At 50.3% G+C, this 17935-nt stretch overlaps 8 protein-coding genes across 8 annotated transcripts; 5 read left to right on the top strand and 3 right to left on the bottom strand.

The window, feature by feature from the left end:
- Positions 1 to 220: 220 nt before the first annotated feature.
- Positions 221 to 2024, top strand: N7517_004981 (deoxyribodipyrimidine photo-lyase PHR1; the record flags this gene model as incomplete). Its single annotated transcript, XM_056722711.1, has 2 exons — positions 221 to 1422; positions 1481 to 2024. 2 exons carry the CDS (start codon positions 221 to 223, stop codon positions 2022 to 2024), a joined length of 1746 nt encoding a protein of 581 aa, XP_056578961.1.
- A 185-nt stretch (positions 2025 to 2209) lies between these two features.
- N7517_004980 (Zn(II)2Cys6 transcription factor) lies at positions 2210 to 4765 on the top strand (the record flags this gene model as incomplete). The annotated part of the gene is made up of 2 exons (XM_056722710.1): positions 2210 to 3447; positions 3499 to 4765. 2 exons carry the CDS (start codon positions 2210 to 2212, stop codon positions 4763 to 4765), a joined length of 2505 nt encoding a protein of 834 aa, XP_056578960.1.
- An 817-nt stretch (positions 4766 to 5582) lies between these two features.
- Positions 5583 to 6475, top strand: N7517_004979 (uncharacterized protein; the record flags this gene model as incomplete). The annotated part of the gene is made up of 2 exons (XM_056722709.1): positions 5583 to 5863; positions 5977 to 6475. 2 exons carry the CDS (start codon positions 5583 to 5585, stop codon positions 6473 to 6475), a joined length of 780 nt encoding a protein of 259 aa, XP_056578959.1.
- A 658-nt stretch (positions 6476 to 7133) lies between these two features.
- Positions 7134 to 9599, bottom strand: N7517_004978 (non-ribosomal peptide synthetase; the record flags this gene model as incomplete). Its single annotated transcript, XM_056722708.1, has 1 exon — positions 7134 to 9599. The coding sequence occupies one exon, from the start codon at positions 9597 to 9599 to the stop codon at positions 7134 to 7136; it is 2466 nt and encodes an 821-aa protein (XP_056578958.1).
- Positions 9600 to 10263: 664 nt separating this feature from the next.
- Positions 10264 to 11220, bottom strand: N7517_004977 (putative short-chain dehydrogenase/reductase family protein; the record flags this gene model as incomplete). The annotated part of the gene is made up of 1 exon (XM_056722707.1): positions 10264 to 11220. The coding sequence occupies one exon, from the start codon at positions 11218 to 11220 to the stop codon at positions 10264 to 10266; it is 957 nt and encodes a 318-aa protein (XP_056578957.1).
- Positions 11221 to 13047: 1827 nt separating this feature from the next.
- N7517_004976 (cytochrome P450) lies at positions 13048 to 15021 on the top strand (the record flags this gene model as incomplete). Its single annotated transcript, XM_056722706.1, has 5 exons — positions 13048 to 13432; positions 13491 to 13673; positions 13727 to 14070; positions 14120 to 14723; positions 14831 to 15021. 5 exons carry the CDS (start codon positions 13048 to 13050, stop codon positions 15019 to 15021), a joined length of 1707 nt encoding a protein of 568 aa, XP_056578956.1.
- A 141-nt stretch (positions 15022 to 15162) lies between these two features.
- Positions 15163 to 16136, bottom strand: N7517_004975 (class I SAM-dependent methyltransferase; the record flags this gene model as incomplete). The annotated part of the gene is made up of 3 exons (XM_056722705.1): positions 15163 to 15916; positions 15967 to 16017; positions 16075 to 16136. The coding sequence occupies 3 exons, from the start codon at positions 16134 to 16136 to the stop codon at positions 15163 to 15165; spliced, it is 867 nt and encodes a 288-aa protein (XP_056578955.1).
- A 489-nt stretch (positions 16137 to 16625) lies between these two features.
- On the top strand, positions 16626 to 17924 carry N7517_004974 (uncharacterized protein; the record flags this gene model as incomplete). Its single annotated transcript, XM_056722704.1, has 4 exons — positions 16626 to 16827; positions 16918 to 16997; positions 17048 to 17424; positions 17480 to 17924. 4 exons carry the CDS (start codon positions 16626 to 16628, stop codon positions 17922 to 17924), a joined length of 1104 nt encoding a protein of 367 aa, XP_056578954.1.
- Between the last annotated feature and the right edge of the window lie 11 nt (positions 17925 to 17935).

Genomic DNA, 17935 nt, shown 5'->3' with positions numbered 1-17935 from the left:
ACAAGCTGATCTAAACGATCGCGAGGAGATCGGACCCTGACGTCACCCGATCTGAGGTGGATCTCGATCTCGATCTCGATGGACCTTAAATTCCGTTTACCACCCCTTTTTGCTATTATTCTCTCTGATGAAGAATCTGGTTCTTTACTGTGCTCAATCAATTCCACGCGTGTTTCTGTTCAGACAATTGCAGCCACAGCGTCTTCGCAACTTATCAACTATGCCAAAGAGGAAGGCCGGCGAACCAGCAGCTGAACAGTCCAATGGCTCACATGCGAGCAAAAAGGGCCGGCCCGACTTGCACCAGCCGCACCCAAATGCAAAGCAAACCGAGGACTTCGGCATTGTTCTACGCCAATTCTATCCGCCAGAGATGAACAATGAACGCTGCCAAGCATACATTGATGGCGACCTGGAACGCCCCATCGAAACGCTACAGAAAGCTTGCCGGGAAACCGCCGACAAGCGCCAGTCGATAAACGTGGGTAGTGCCGTGATACATTGGTTCAAGAGCGATCTCCGGCTTCATGACAGCAGGGCGCTGCACACGGCCTACCAGTATGCGAAGGAGAAGCAGGTCCCATTGATCGGTCTATATATCGTCTCCCCCGAAGATTGGACTGCCCATTTGACTAGCCCCGCTCGGGTGGACTTCACGCTGCGGACCCTCAAGCGATTGCAACAGGACCTGGGGGAGTTGGATATCCCTCTGCACATGGAAACACAGGAGAAAAGGAAGGCGATCCCGAAACGGATTGTAGAATTGTGTCAACAATGGGGCGCGAAGAACCTATATGCGAATATCGAGTACGAGGTAGACGAACTACGGCGCGAAGCTAAGCTTGTTAGACTCTGCGCCGATAACGATATCAATTTCGCTCCCACTCATGATGCCTGTGTGGTCACTCCAGGCGCGTTGGCTACCCAGCAAGGGAAACAATATGCTGTTTATACTCCATGGTACCGCTCTTGGTTGGCCTTTTTGAAAGAGAACCCGGATTACCTCGAGGTGTCTGAAGAACCTGGGCCAAATCCAGGGAACGCGCGCCAACAATTCAAGGATCTATTCGATTGCAAGGTGCCAGCACCTAAAACACACACCTTGTCGGACGAAGAGCAGAAACGTTTCGAGGAGCTTTACCCAGCCGGTGAGCATGAAGCTCTCGAGCGACTGGACAAATTCCTCGAGGAGAAGGGTAAGAAGTATGAGGAGATGCGGAGCATGTTACCCGGTGAGCACACTTCGGCGCTGAGTCCTTACATTGCATGCGGAGCGCTCAGCGCACGGACTGCCGTTGTAACAGCGAAGAGGACCAACAAAGGCCATCTCGATCGATATGACCCCGGTTACATGACCTGGATCAGCGAGCTGGCCTGGCGTGACTTTTACAAGCATGTGCTGGTAAACTGGCCGTTCATCTGGTAAGTTTTCATTTTCTAGGTCAAGGGTTTTCCTATTCTAACACATAGTCTTCCCTAGTATGAACAAGTGCTTCAAGCCCGAGCATACCAACATTGAATGGGAGTACGACAAGGACCTATTCCAAGCGTGGTGCGATGGCAAGACAGGCTTCCCGATCGTCGACGCAGCAATGCGCCAGCTCCGCCACTGCGCGTGGATGCACAATCGCAGCCGCATGGTTGTCTCATCGTTCCTGACCAAGGACTTGATGCTCGATTGGCGCCGTGGGGAGCGCTACTTTATGGAGAATCTAATTGATGGGGATTTCGCGTCCAATCACGGCGGGTGGGGATTTGGGTCCAGTACTGGTGTAGATCCACAGCCCTATTTCCGCATCTTCAATCCTCTTCGCCAGAGTGAGCGATTCGATCCAGAGGGAGAGTATATTCGCCGCTGGGTGCCGGAACTGCGCGACGTGTCTGACAAAGCCATTCACGACCCTTATTCCAGGGGAGCGGCGGCCATTGCGCAGAAGAATGGCTACCCCAAGCCCATTGTAGACCACGCAGAGAGTCGAGATCGAGCATTAGAGCGGTTCAAGCGTGCGCTTCAGAAAGCGTGAATGCTGAAATGTCTATAATAAGCAAACAATAATTAAGCGCATTATGATCAGCTGAGATGTAAAATACAAAAAGTTGGAGAAATTCCGCGCCAAGTCCAATTGCGGGTGAGACATCTTTGTCTTTTTCCCCGCAACATTCTTCTTTTCTCTTTGGCTTCTTTTTTTGATCTCAATGACGTCCCGGTATGGAGTCCCAGGGTGATCAGCCGTCTCCAGACCCAGACTCGGTCGAGGTTGAACTATCAAATGGCAAGCGACGATGGCGCCGAAACAGAGTTGCCTGCGACTCCTGCCACACTCGCCGTGTACGATGCGACCGTGCTTTTCCCTGCTCGAGATGCCTGCGCGGTGATATAAACTGCCAATTTACCCGCGAACGCCGGAAACGAGGACGTATCGCGAGATCGAAGCCGAAAAATACAACGAATGACGAGGACGAGACAATCCAGGACCCCACCGAGGGGAAGCAGGCCGACGGGGAACACAATCGAGGGTTGCAGGTGCAGCAGGTGCTGTCACCAGTGGACAATAATTCTCCTGCGTCGACCTTCCAGCAGCGATCGCCGGCGACGAATGAGATCAGCGCCGTGTCGGCGCCCAGTGTTGACGAGCGTCGATCTGTGCTGAATCCCCCACAACCGCAGCGGACAGGGCCTGCTGCGACCATCACGGAGGAATGGCTTTCAGCGGCACATCTGTCGCCAGACTCGTATGAACTGCTTGCAGGCACGGGTGGCAGCGAGCCGCCTCTGCCCCGGTTGATGGATATTTGGAATCCGGTTGATTTCGCTGGTCACCAACCCGTCCACCGTGCCCCTCCTATACCTTCTGTGTCGGGAGTGAACCTCCCAAGACAGAGACAGCCATCGACTTCCCGGCCGCCGTTGAAATATCCTGTGTTGGAACCTCTTATGCCTTTTCTCGAAGCGAGCCTCCCCCGTCGACTGGTGTGCGATCTGCTGGAACTATACTTTACCAGTGCTTTCTCAACCCATATGCATCCTGTGTGTCATCACATTCACTGTTATGTCCTGCGGAAGACTTCTTTTCTATGTCCCGACCGCCCTAGGCCCACTAGTCCTGCCTTGCTAGCGAGTATGCTGTGGGTGGCTGCTGTGGATGATCGGGCCTTCTCTTTATCCATCTCACCATTACAGCGGAGGAAGATATGTCAATTTCTCTGTGCATTGATTATTCGTTTACTGCGACCTTTGATTCATGTGTCGTTCAAAGACCAAGATCCATCACCCGCTGAAAATGCGACCGCCCACGACTTTCCAGCCGGGGCTCATCACCCATTCGAAGGAGTCGGTGATGATAAAGGGCTGGTAGGCCCTGCTGGATCTTTAGACGATGTCATTACCTATATTCATGTGGCCTCGATTATCTCATCTAGTGAACAGAAGGCTGCAAGTATGAGATGGTTTGTACCCCTGTTGGTACCCCCCTGTCTACTCCACTAACACCAGCCTAGGTGGCATGCGGCCTTTACGCTAGCTCGAGAACTTAAATTAAATCAGGAGATGGAAATCACACCCAATATCGACACCCTGACCGATGGTTCAAGTCCGTCCTTCGGCTACGGTCTAGGTGGATGGCCTGGTTCCCCAGGTGGGCTGGGCTTTGACTATTCGAATCCCTCGCGCCCAAGTCTGAATTGCGTATGTGACAAGAACCAGGATCTGCATAATGGCCCTGTTACAGAAGAGCACCGTGAAGAGCGGCGCAGAACCTGGTGGCTGCTATATATCATGGACCGCCATCTTGCATTATGCTATAATCGTCCGCTGGCCCTGCTCGATGCCGAGAGCGAGGACCTATTACTTCCACTGGATGAGAGCTCCTGGCAAGCAGGTATCATTCACAGCAATAGTCCCCGTCCAGACGGGCCTCAATGCCCTCGGTCGGGTGACCAAAACAAACGTCGCATTTTCCCCAACTTCATTTGTCACGACCACTCAATTCTTGGCTTTTTCCTCCCACTCATGACGATCACCGGCGAATTGATCGATCTTAACCAGGCGAGAAACCACCCTACCCTTGGTGTTAGGCTTCAAGGAAAAGAAGCTTGGGAGGTTCATGTCTCGGAAGTGCTGCGCCAGCTTGAGGTCTACAAAGCCAGTCTCACAACGTTTGCCGCGGCGACGGCGGCAGACCCAGCGGCTTCATCCACGAGTGCCTACACCAACAAACCAGAACCTGTCGACCCGCAATTGTCCCAGGCCTATTCTTGGCATACGCAGACCGTTATCGCCTACTCCTCCTACCTAACTCATGTCCTCCATATCCTTCTCGTCGGAAAGTGGGATCCTGTCTCACTGATCGAAGACAAAGATTTCTGGACATCTTCCCCGGCCTTCGCGTCGACCATCTCACACGCACTGGAAGCTGCCGATTCCGTGCAACAAATCCTCCGCTTCGACCCCGACATAAGTTTCATGCCTTACTTCTTTGGTATCCAGTTGCTGCAAGGTAGTTTCCTCCTCCTGCTTATTGTAGAGCGCCTGCAAAAGGAAGCAGGCGAGGGCATTCTCAACGCCTGCGAAACCATGATCCGAGCAACAGAATCATGCGTGGTCACCCTCAACACGGAATATCAGCGCAGCTTCCGGCAAGTGATGCGCTCTGCGGTCGCGCAGGCTCGGGGTCGCCCAGTCAACCCGAGTGAAATTCGGCACCGTCGAAAAGCGGTTCTCGCCCTTTACCGCTGGACGCGAAAGGGGACCGGCTTGGCCTTGTAAATACCCCACAAGGAGATCCAACTAGCTTCTCTCTGTTCCTGTCGATCCCTGCGGGCTAAACCATGTACCCTGCGGGTCTGCATCCGGTACCTAAGGGGAACGGTGGGAACCGTTTCTCCAACGGTCTCCGCAATGTGGGCTAACTGGATACTTTTCTTTGTATAGTTCTAGGGTGGCGTTTTCGGATGGCGTTTCCCCTAGGTGAAAGCTTCTTTAGCATTTGGAGCGGATAATTCTGTATATAATTTACCCTTGAGGACATTTCGGTCCATTCTTTTATTGTGGCGTCCATTACCTCTCTCGTAGCCATATATGCCAAATTTTATACCTGAAACAAGGCCTATGTCCCCGTTCTCTTTTAGGTTCTTCAGGAGTCTTGTCTTTACCAATTTACCCGATGTTCAGGGGGGTCTCGATTAAATTCTTGATGCCGAGCAACCATAATTCACCGATTGGACAACCATCTCCTCCGAATGCACGTCCTTCCCTGTAAAATCCGGGGAAATCGGTTAATTGAACAAATTTGGGATCATGCGGTCTATGGATATTTGCCGTTAGAGCTCCCCAGATTTCTCCGCAACTCCACAGCTCCTCATGGTTTTTGATGTTTGAGATATTTTTTTTGCTTTAAATAAATCCATGACCCCGATTTTGCGGGGAATTATTCTTTTCCATAGCAAGTTCCTATACAAATTATTTCAAGCTTCAGTTTGACCTTCAGCTTGAGTATAAACTTCAACAGCTCCCAGAGTTGTCTCTTGCCTCATATCCTCAAGCTATCACTATTTCATCTCGTGTCGAATATAGCACATTGACCATGACTGAAGCTCAGTTCCCATACGAGATTACCTCCTGGCCCGTGGAAAGTCTCATTGATTCGTATATGGGACAATACGACGAGCTCGGCCAGCACCCTTTCATTGCCAGTGACTTTCCTCTAACAATGCAGGATGGATTGGATCCTTCCTGGGCTGCCGAGGAATTCAACTGGGTGAATGAATACCCGGTTAAATCAACCACATTTCAACCATATCCCCAAATGTGGTATGACGCCGGCCTGGTCAGACAGGATTGTGGGATGAAAAGCGATACTACAAGGTAAATTACTATCCACTCCTTATGCCCAGAACCTGAAAAATGGCGACACATTGAAAAAAAAAAAAAACACAAGAGACAAAATCCAGAACCAAGTGACTGACATATGCAACTAGTTTCTCACTCCACCAATCAACCTCCTTCCAAACCACCGAGAATCCCCCGATCCATCCCCGCCCAGATCACCAACTCGCAACACAAAGAGCCCTCTTCATGACTCCATCCCCAAATACCCTATTCCCCTTCCCCGGATCTCCCACCTCAGATCCCCACGGGTCCCCAGACTCCAGCCACGCTTCGTCGCGGGGGTGGGAAGGGGAAGCCGAGCACGAAGATTCCCACAAGTTCGATTTCGGGCCGGCAGTAGACGCCCAATATCAGGCTCCTGGTCAGACCCACACCGTCCGCTCCCCATACCCAAGAAAAGACGAATGTCTCACACCACTCGAGATGCCAGATGGAAGTACCCGCATGACATCAAACTGGCTACCCGTGGACCCTGACGCGGGGTTCGCGATTGGTTCGGCCATGATGAATGAGGATGTAGCTGCGTTTCAGGATGTGAAGCACGCTTTCTTTCCGTCTGCCCCCGCGGCTTGGTCGTATGACCCTTGAGACCGGGTCTTGATGCAGGATTGCTGCTTACGACAATTTGCGCAACTATTACCCGTCTCCCCCTACTCTAGTGCGAGCTCCGCTATACCAAGAGCCTTGTGCGGTGCTGGTTATACGAAAAGCTCATTACGCCACCGCGACCATCCAAATTCTTCGTGTCCATGGAGCCTAGCTCGGATTCCTCGTCTCACTCGGGTATGAGTGCGCGCAGGACGTCCTTCGAATATAATTTCGAAAATGTAATTGAGATGAAGAGGATGTTGGGGGTCATGGAATCTCACCGAGAGTGGAGACCACACAGGCCTAGATCCAAGTTCTACGCCGTGGACTAGACATGAAATGATGTATCAACGGCATATCTTGATATTCAGGATTAGGGATATGTCACCTAGACAAAAGTCCTTCAAGGGCAAATTCAATCACAGAAATACAAACTGGTTACAAGACACTGTTGTGCTTGATAGAAGTTGGAAAAAAGGCAATCTGATTGATATTCGTGTTACGACCGCAAAGGTGGTTTTCGATCTTTCGAAGTCGCTGGATCTGAGAATAAACGCCCAAACAAACATATGGTTTTCTTAACTTGCATATCCTCCCACATCGATACCCAAGATATATCAAATGCCCAAAGCCTCAATCCAAGACTCAAGAGCCTTATTTATATCTTAGTCCAATCAAACCAGACAGTAATATCCTCCAGCTGATCCCGATGCTCCATGTAATAAGCCTGACCCAACATATGAAGCTTCCGTCGATCTGTCTTTTTAGACTTGGTGCGCGGCACTCTATCAATAAGGATATACAGCCCAGGAACATAGTACCTGGGCAAACTCTGACGAACCGCCTCACTCAGCGACTGTGTGAGCGCATACACAGCATGTCTGTCGCTGATAGGACGGAACTCCATCTCTTCGACCGGACCCTTCTCCGTGTTCATGGGGTTATTTGCCAAGTGTATATAAACGGCAAGAATTGGATCGCTTTCGCCGTCGATAACGCCTAGAACGTCCACGACGACAGCATCGCCGGTCGTCAGGTTGCGCCGGAGAACGTACTCCACCTGGCCTGCCTCGACGCGCGCTCCATCGAGCTTGAGCATGCTATCCTTTCGGCCCATCAGCTCGATCGTTCCATCGTGGTTGTACCGGCCTAGATCGCCGGAGCGATAGAAGCGGTGTTTTGGTCTCTCAGTGTGCAGTTGGCTCATCCAGACTGGTGGCGATGTGAGAAAGTTCTCCGATTTTCCAGAGACGTGGTCGAGATATCCCTTGGAGAGATGGGGTCCTTCGATGAGGAGTTCGCCCACGGCTCCGACGGGCATCAGTTGGTCGGGGTTATCGGGATTCACGATCCAGATTGCACCGGTAGCAGGACGACCGACTACTGACCCATGGCCCATCTGGAGATTACGGTTGTATGCGCAGAGAGAAGCTATCTCGCCCATGCCGTATTGGTTTACCACCTGCACGCGATTGAGCCATTTTGTCAGGACCGCATCGGAGACTGGCTCGCCGCCGATACACATCATCTTCAGCGTTGGGACGCGCTCGGGTTCCATGTCGATGGCGACGGAGGGTGTGATGAACATTATGTTACCCTCCAGATCGTTCATGTCGTTCATCAGCGCGTCCATTGTTAGAGATCTGGTGGGGACGCAGCAGCAGCCACCAGCGATGAGAGGCGCTAGGAAGTCGTTGTTGCTGATGTCGAAGGTGTACGAATCGAATTGGAACATCCGGCTATGCGGTCCCATCTCCATGACTCGGATGTAATCCGTCAATGCGGATGCATAGCTACGATGCTCCTGGATGATTCCCTTTGGTTTTCCTGTGCTGCCGGATGTGAAGAGCACAACGCAAGGGTCTGTAGGTTTGACGGTTGAACAAGGGACCGAATTTACCAATGGCAAGCTTGACACGGATGTCTCGCTGACCTCGAAGAGTGTTTGAACCCGATCGGCAAATTTCTCCTTGTAGCCGGCGGAAGTGAGCATGATCTTTATCTGGGTGCGTTCGAGGGAAGATTGAAGATATGGTGGTGGATCACTGCCATCAACGCAGATGTACGCACCACCAGCCATGAGGATAGCCAGTCGGGCCACGATAGCCCAGGTGGATTTGTAGAAGCCACAAGCCACATAGATATTTGGTCCGACGCCTTGTCCCACGAGCCAATGGGCTAATCTAGAAGTCAAGTCCTCGAGTTGGCGATATGTCAGATCCCCATCCCAGGAGCGAACGGCGGGAGCATCGGGGGTTGTCTTTACGTGTCGTAAACAGAGATCATGAAGCAGGGAATCATGGGCAGGCGCGATGTTTCCAGTGAATTGGGCAATCTGATCACGATCTTGCGCGGAGCATAACTCGAGACTGCCGATGGTTTGTGTGGATGCACCATCAATTGATGAGAGAGCCTGGTTGAAGCTTTTCAATAGGCTTGTAGCTAATGGCAGTCCGATGCCAGTGTTCCCAACATCCAATCGAGCGTGTAACCTATCATCGGAGGTATGCCGGATTGAAAGGCGGAGACCGGCGAATATCGAGTCAGTCTCTGTTGACTGTCTCGCCGGTATACCACAGCAGACTTGACATTCGCCGACGCATGCATCTAGACCAGACAGGATGCGATCCGCCGGTTGCTTCTGGTAGACGATTGTCACATTGAAGCCGAAATGCTCGTCGGCCTGGCCGGTGTGACCGTTCTCCGTAACTTTGACATGGGATAATGGGCCTAGAGCTTCAATGCTCTCGCGGAAGAGATCTCTCACGGTGTCATGAGGATCTACGTGGATCTGGACGGTTGGTTTCGAGGAGCAATGAGCTTTTTCGCCTATGTAGCATTGGCCCTTTACGTAGTCTTGATCAACGTATAGGGTTGTCGAGCAGGAGAATGCTCTGATCGTAGTCACCCAGGCTAATTGGAGTAGTCGCTGGATATGGATATCCGGATGTTCTCTTTGGGCGGGTGGGGGAGGGTTGAGGGCATCGACGAGGTGCAGTAGTCGCCAAGGACGTTCCTTTAGGATGAATTCAACTCCATTGGAAGTACCGTTGACTGCTGCCTTCAATGGAGCGGTACTGGGCTGGGAATCAACAATCGCGGGTTCTAACAGGATAGGAGCCATGATGAGGATGAAGTATAACAAGTGTGGAGAAACAAATTAACACAGTCGAGGCTATGGGATTTTATGGCTTAAATGTACGGCAACTTGCACAGGGAACAGGCATGAAGAAGCTCGCGGTCTCGTTGTGAATATGTCTCTTGGCACCGAGCCCTTTGTTGAACCAAGTGGGCAATCAATAAAACCCTCGTTATTGACGCCACGAACACCCATTGGGCAAATAATAGCCATCGTTCGGCATATTTGGAGCTCGTAAGATGTACTCCGTTCTGCATCACATCGTGCTCGATCCCGGAGAGTTTGCTCTAGTGTGAGAGGTGACTGTATTTGGAAATGGGCCGCTTGAGCGTCCGAGCTAGAGGCAATTGGTGCCGGGGCTTTTGTGGTACTCTGCGAATAAGAATAGTCCAAATGAAGTAGACGTCAAAAAAAGGAAGTGTTCTAAACCTAGTTTGACCAATCCAATGTCGGAGATCAGCACTGATCTGCGTTAATATAAATGGTCAGTCTTGGAGTAGCAGTAGTACAAATTGTCAGCTGCAAATGGAGTCAATGTACGAAGTAAGATATTAGGTGAGAAGGAATTGATCTAAAAAATCTAGCCCTGCATTACTAATGAAGTACATTTGATTCGTCAACTCAAAATTACATAGTTGCAGCAACTAAGTCACACATTCTGCATAATCCCAGGATGAACACCCTCAAGGATCGACGACAGCTCAGCCCATAGTTTCTCATGGGCTTGGCGCCCCTCATCACTTCGCACGAAAGGTGAAAGCGCAGTGTTGTCCACAACTCCATCTGTCATATATGCGCCGTGGCTTTCGACTCCAGCCGCAGCGCCCGCCACCAGCGTTCGAGATCCAACCTCAGTGGAGCGTGCTAATATCAGCTTAACCAGTTGGAACCAAAAGCCAGACTCTCGCCCTAGCTTTGAATGGCAGAGACCAGGGTTCAACATATTGACGATCACCTCGGATTCACGCACCCGGTCCGCTAGTTCCTGCACAAGCAGCACCTCCAATAACTTCGATAATGGGTACCGCTCGGTCATCTTGGCTCTTGTTTGGTCGCTGACAAACTTCATTGGCTCGTCTTCCTTCCATTCTGGGAAATTCACCCAACCATGTACCTCGCTTACAACGAAGGTAAGTCGCGGCGTGCGCGATGTGTTCTTTCGTCGTGTGGCTTTCAAGGTTGGCAGGAGGAGCAGGCCGAGGGATAGACTGTTGATGACATTGACAGTGACACTTCGCTCATAGCCTTCGGCAATGCTGAATTCTCCGGTGGCGATTGCGGCGTTGAGGATGGCTACGTCAAGCTGGGGAAGCTTTGAGGCGCGCTCGCTAAAGGCAGAGACCGAGGCGTGGGAAGACAGATCGACCTCCCACACTTCACAGACGCCTGGGCGGCCTGTAGACTTCTCAATGTCATGTTTTGCTTCTTCGCCTGCAGTCACATTTCGAACACCAAGGATGACTTTTGCTGCGCCGAGTCGCGTGATGTGACGTGCAGCTTCCAGCCCTAAGCCGACATTCGCGCCGGTGATGAGCACCGTCTGATCTGCGAAAGACTCTGTTGGATACTTGGGAGTAATGAAGAACTGTGAATAAAGGAAACCCATGATTAATGTTTGAAATGAATTCAAAAGGAAAAGCAAATATGAAAAAAGGAAACGTGGAGAAGGGATGATGATGTTATAATAAGCCGGAGATTACCGGTGTTAAGCTCGTTCAGCTCCACAGTCAGATATATCTTTCAGCTATCACTTTGACCTCGGAATTACTACTTAATTCCGACTGGGAAGAATAAGCGAAGGCAATATGACAGCAAAGTCGATTCTATGCCGACCGTGAAAATTTTGCCACCTCTTCCATCATATATGTCATCACTGTCCAGAATGTAATGTGGCGTTGTGGATTATTGAGGGCAATGCAGAGAAACATGTTTCGCTACGAACCACAATTTCCCTAAGGAGGAATGTATGCATTCCAATATCGATATTTGGACGTGAGAGCTTGACTTTATTCTTCTTACCCAGCATGATTTGAAAGTCTGCCGTCAAGAGGTTCCCGTTGAGAGAATAGGGGCAGCATATAGATCACCGCAATCCAACAATTCCAAAGTCGAAACGTCTGTTTATCTCCTCGAACAGAACGAACCACCAGAGTCCTCAAGGACACCACCGAAGCTAACACCATGCTAATGGTAAACCAAAGAGATGAAACACCCCAAAAGATCGGACACCATATTCCCCAACAGAGCATAGGTAAAGCAATAGTCCATCGTGCCGCAATATCACCCCATACAAGAGGCACCGTTCGCCGACCCCGCTTGGCATCGCCGAGTTGATCAGACATATCCTGCAATTGGACGGTGGAGAATATAATTCCGATAATGACAAGAAGCCACCGTCCCAACCATCCGCGGAAAGGAAGCAAAGAGCCACCCAAGGCCACTTCCATCGCCCCCGATGCGAAACAGGTATATCCTAGTCCGTTGATAATATTCCGAATGACCGGGTTCTTGTCCGCGCCACCCCAGTTATTGTACCACACCCCTAACCATATTAAAGCCACAGAATGTCGCACGCCGCCCGCGAAGGCAAGGCTATATATCGGGGCAAATATATATAGAATGATCATGATTCGTGTGCCCCATTCGTGAGAAATCCGACCGCGAGGAAAGGGGCGCCAAGACTTGTTTAAACGGTCTTCCGCAAGGGCTCTTTCACCCCTTTGGTTGTTGATGGCGAATGGGATTAAGTTGATTACAACCCATAACGATGCTGCGAGAGCTCTTCCAATCGACGTTGGAGAATCGCTGATGGACTGTGGAGGGGACAAAGCTCCTCGAATATGCGGGTCGTATTTTGATGCGGCCCAGGCGTTTGTGATGCCGAAAATCGTACTTGGTGCCACAATGGTTTTGAAATCGCTGAAGACGAAGAGCCAGATAGTATATGAATGGTACCACAGAGATGTCAATGCGCTTTGAACAGCTAAGACAAGTCGGCTCATGACTGATGTGTGTTGATGGTATCGTCGAGGTTGATCCTGTATGATATACCTTATACCTTTGGCGTGAGTCGTGCGTTCATATCAAACGCGGTGGAATTTAAGGGTTGGGACTGGAATTGAGAACTGACGACCAACGGCCGAATATGAGATGAAAATAAGATACTGACTGTCGTAGACTTTTGAATGTGTCGGACATGGCGCCAAACCTATGCTAAATAGAAAACTATCGACGCACTAGGATACCTAGATACCCAAAGTTGGAAAGAGGCCGACTTTGAGTCATATCCTCCGATGGCTGAGCATGACGAGTGTTGTCCAACATTGCATTTTGCTTTCTCTTTTACTGTGACGTTGATACAAAGAATTCTGGTCGTAGCCACTATAGGACTCGTCCCACTTTGAGGATCAAGATAGCCATCAGTGCGATCGTTATGATAGCTCCAGGGGCAGTTGCATTCATTGCAGGCCTACTGGCCCACCAACTTGTCTTTATTCACGGAGAATGGCATCTCAAGGGCCCCAGGGTGGTTATTCTTCATCTTCTTTCTGGTAGTCTATTATATGCCAACCATTTGTTTGGTAATGGACGCTCCCAGGCTAGCTTGGTTGAGACGATGTACTTGGCAGCATGCTATCTGTCGTCACTATTCACAAGCATCGCAGTATATCGAGTCATATTCCATCGGTTGAAACACTTTCCCGGCCCAAAATTAGCTGCAGTGAGCAAATTATGGCATGTGTGGAAGTGCCGCGACTCTCGCGGGCATCTTGTTTTGCAGGACTGGCACGAAAAATATGGGGAGTTTGTGCGAACTGGTAAGAGATATCACAAGATGAGTAGGGGTCCATGATAACATTGGGATTTAATCTTCAGGTCCCGCCGAAATTACCATTTTTCACCCCGAGGCCTACGAGGCCATGGATGGTCATGCCAATCACAACACGCGCTCGGACTGGTACGACCTTCTCTATCCTCGGATATCCTCAATATTTACTCGCGACCGACAGCTGCATCATGAACGGCGGAAGATGTGGGAGCAAGCGCTGAGCAAAAAAGGTCTGCTGAACCCAATGACCCAAGATACATCGAAAACTGACACAGCCGTTCAGCATTGTTCCAGTATCACCGGCGCGTGGTGAATAAGGTACGAACGCTGGAAAGGCTAGTTGCGTTGGAAGATTCACACCCTGTTCTCATAAATGACCTGATGTATTTCTTCGCGTTTGACTCGATGGGTGATTTTGCTTTCAGCGAAGATTTCGGCATGATGAAGAACAAAAGATGGCATTCGTCGATAGCCATGCTGCGCTCGGCACTGACCTTGCTGGGTCCCTTCAGTCCTGCGATATGGATCCCGAGACTGGGGTTTGCATTTATTCCCACCTTGTGGAAGGTCCAACACTGGTTTCATATGCTTGAATTTTGCGATCAATGCATGGCTCGACGGATGAAGGTACTAAGCACCATATTGGAAATTGTTCTTCCGGCTAACATAGTGGTAGAAAACACCCGCAGATCGCGACATTGCATCTTGGTTCATTGAAGACCACGTCAAACACGGATCAGATCCTTCGCGGGCGAGGTGGTTGAGCGGTGATACTGCGACATTAGTTGTAGCCGGAAGGTCAGTAAGGCTGGATATCATGAGACAGCGGACTGATAATTGCAGTGATACCACTGCGCCGAGTCTAACCCTTCTTTTCTATTTTCTCGCTCGCTATCCCATCCATGCTGAGAAGATTTATGAAGAGATTCGCGATGTTGACAGAGAGAACCCAGCTGTCTTGGCCACGTTGTCACATTTGACTGGGACTATAAACGAAGCTATGCGATTGCTCCCAGCAGTACTAACCTTCAGCTCTCGAGTAACTCCACCAGACGGACTGACGATAGATGGCACGTTTATCCCAGGGAATACCAAAATATGTGCACCACGTTATACAATCGGTCGACGTGAGAAGCTCCTTATCCTGTGTTTGGTGAGAAATACTAAATTGCTTCAAGTTGAGACAGCATATGTCCACCCCCATGAGTTCATTCCCGCACGGTGGTACAGCCAACCGGAGCTGATCAAGGATAAAAGGGCATTTGCTCCTTTTGGTGTCGGTAAGCGACAACTCTACCATTGACCCGTGTGGTCAGATCTCCCATGTGGCCAGTTGAGTTGCACGAGGATAACAAGAGGCTCGTATTCTGATTCTTTGTTTTCACAGGGCGTACGAGCTGTGTTGGGCGTCATTTAGCCCTTGTACAAATCCGTCTCGTAACTGCTGCCTTGGTGTTCCATTATCGGATCAAATTTGCACCTGGCGAAAACTATGGCGAGGCTGTTGAACGGGATATGAAAGACCAGTTGACTGCTCAGCCTGGCGCTTGTCGGCTTGTGTTTGAAAGTCGCGTATAGGCAAGGTAAAATGAGATAGGGCTGAGACTGAAGGTAATATGAGTAACGATAATTCTGCATTGATTTTGGTGGAATGATTTGAAATCCCACGCGGGGAGTTTGAGCTAGATACAACTTGCGGAGAATTTCCGTTCACTGTTCTTACTCAGGCTGGAATCCCCAGGCAACGTGGATGTCATATGTAACATAACAACCAGATTGAATATCCGCATAAGCCCTCTGCTCCAGATCTTCAATATGGTGCATTGGTAGCGCCCCCTGCGTCCCTCTAGCAGAATGAAGACGTGCCCACGCGAACATAGCCCTCATTCCATTCGCAGTCAAGCGCGCGCGGGTATCATACACCCGACCCGCAGAAACAGCCTCTGTGTGAACATCTACAAGACCCGCCGCACGCATCTCAGTCGTCAATCGATTCCAGCCATAGTCAAACCGGGGTTTCATGGCAGTCATGTACATCAGTCCCATAGTACTAGCAGCGTGGGTCGTAGAGTCAGGTCGACTGGGGAGGTGGCGAACGTTAGTAAAGTCGCATTCTTCCCACTGGATAGCACCACCAGGTTTTAGGAGTCGAGAAAGATTGCGAACAACTCTACCCCATTCGGATGCTGCCAGACCAGCAGCAATCAACCGAACGTGCACGATATCATATTGTCCGTAGAGGTTGACTGGAACATCCTTGCGGGCGTCGAGAAGGTGCAAAGTCACGTTTCTGGGGAGTGTTCTGGCGGGTGGAAAGAGCGAAGTTGATATGTCATAGCCGTGTAGGATTGCATCAGGCCAGTCATGGGCTAGGTCGCGCAGGAAGGCTGCAGTGCCCGTGGCGATGTCAGCGACTCGCACGTGGGGTTGCATTTTGCCTCGAACGGACGGGTGCAGCAGGTAGCCGATGTTTCTGTGTCAGCAGGAGTCAGTATAGTTTGCTTGTGGACTGCTTCGCCACACAGGGCTTGGCGGTTCTCGTACTCGGTGAGGAGATCGAATTGCTCGTCGAGTCTAGGAGCCGCTGATGTTAGTGTCCAGTGTTTTTATTGGTTGCTGGTGAGTTCTTACCTTTGCGCTTCGGTGGAATCTCGCTGCATATTCTCCGTGTATGTATCCCGAAAAAGAGGCATTTTGAAGGAGAGTACTTTGGGTCAAACGGGAGAAGTTCGATGTCTCAGATTGTACAGATGGAGGATGCAGGAGGCTGTAGAGAGTTGATGGGAAGGGTGTAGGTTTCGATGTTGTGAATGACAGGGCCGCTGTAAATTCCCAGAACAACCTTGAAAGTCCTTCACTGCGGGTGCTAGGGTTTCACTAGGGTACCTCCCCAGTTGAAATCCTGCTAATCCGCAAATTGGAGGAGGTTAAGGTCAAAGTTTTCATGTTGTACGAAATGAAGTCTACAGGGTTCATAGACACCTCCCTACCAGACACCTTTCGCATATGCTGTCCTCTAAATTGAACAACCATAGCAGATTAGTTGACACGGAGTCTCTTGAGTTCGCAAAATGTCATTTTTCCCCTCGACCTAACACTTCTACTGTCAAGTTACATATATACTGTCGAACAACTGTTCTTTATACCGTCAGACCTCGTCATCGCTGACTCCTGTCTCGAATATGATTCACATGCATCATCGCTCTCCAGTTCTAATTGTGTGGAGTTTAATATTTTTCTTTATTTCTGCGGTAGCTGTTGCACTTCGAGTTGCGTCTATATATATACGACGTCGGGGTTTAAAAACCCATGATTATCTTGTTTTCTTCTCACTGGTGGGTTTGACTGGATGTCTACATCTTCAGCCCGCTGATGATAACCTCAGTTGCTATTGACCGGCTATGTGGTGGATATGCTAATTGGTAGGTTGATCCGATCAACTACGCGGCAACTATAGCTAAGATTTTATATCAGGCGCTACGACGGCTGGCTATGGCGGTCATACGGCGACTATGGCTGTACGCAACCCGGGAGAGTTGGTTAGTGCATTGAAGGTACATGGTCTGTCTCCTTAGACGTTTATGCGAGATATTGACTAGCTTAGATTTTCTGGGCATCAGAATGGATGTGGGCAACCTCAACAGTCTGCTTTAGACTCGCCATACTCCTTTCATATATCGAGATCTTCCCAGGAAATCAGAAATTCTACTGGTGTGCAACTGGAGTGGGATGTCTTGTCTTCCTATACTGGGTATCTGCGATCTTGACCATCGCTTTGCTCTGTCGTCCAGTCGCCTACAATTGGGACCGCACAATTTCCGGGAGCTGTGGCGATATTCTAAAGATACAGTATGCATCTGCAGGGTTCAACATGGGGATTGATCTGGGAGTCGTCTTGCTACCGCTCCCTATTGTTTGGCGGCTCCAAATGTCGAGCCGCAAGAAGACTGGCGTCACAGCATCTTTCGCGATAGGCATCCTGTTAGTCTCCCATGAGCTCCGTCCCGTTTCAAATTTAGCCGCTGACCGCTAGTAGAACAGCCGGTATCAATTTAGGCCGCATTATTCAGACCAAGTTGTGTCCCGCTGACGACCTCGTCTACTGCCTCAGAGACTCCTCTATTTTCATCATGGCAGAAATGACAGCAGGAATTTTGGTGGCCTGTGTTCCAACATTTGGGCCCCTATTATTTCGCGGGCGAAACGTGCATTCAGCGCGACCACACGACTTGCCCACAATTGGGTCTCCTCGAATTCGCCGTCGTCCGAAATTCGATTCTCTCCTTTCCACATTCGACCGCAGTCACAATGATTGCGAAGAGCGAGGCCATACAAAGGAAGTGGAGCATGGTGCGCCCACATCGCATGTCGGGATGGGGGCTGAGAATGAAGCTCCAGACACAGGTATTATGGTGACGCGCGACCTCGATGTGCATAGCCTGAATGTGCTCCCTCGAGTGTCTGAGAATAATACTGTTTGAAAAGCATTCTC

This window comes from Penicillium concentricum, assembly GCF_028827145.1.
Source record: "Penicillium concentricum strain IBT 3081 chromosome Unknown utg000002l_segment0_segment0, whole genome shotgun sequence".
NCBI classification, from domain to species: domain Eukaryota; kingdom Fungi; phylum Ascomycota; class Eurotiomycetes; order Eurotiales; family Aspergillaceae; genus Penicillium; species Penicillium concentricum.
This window is presented reverse-complemented; position numbering and strand designations above follow the sequence as displayed.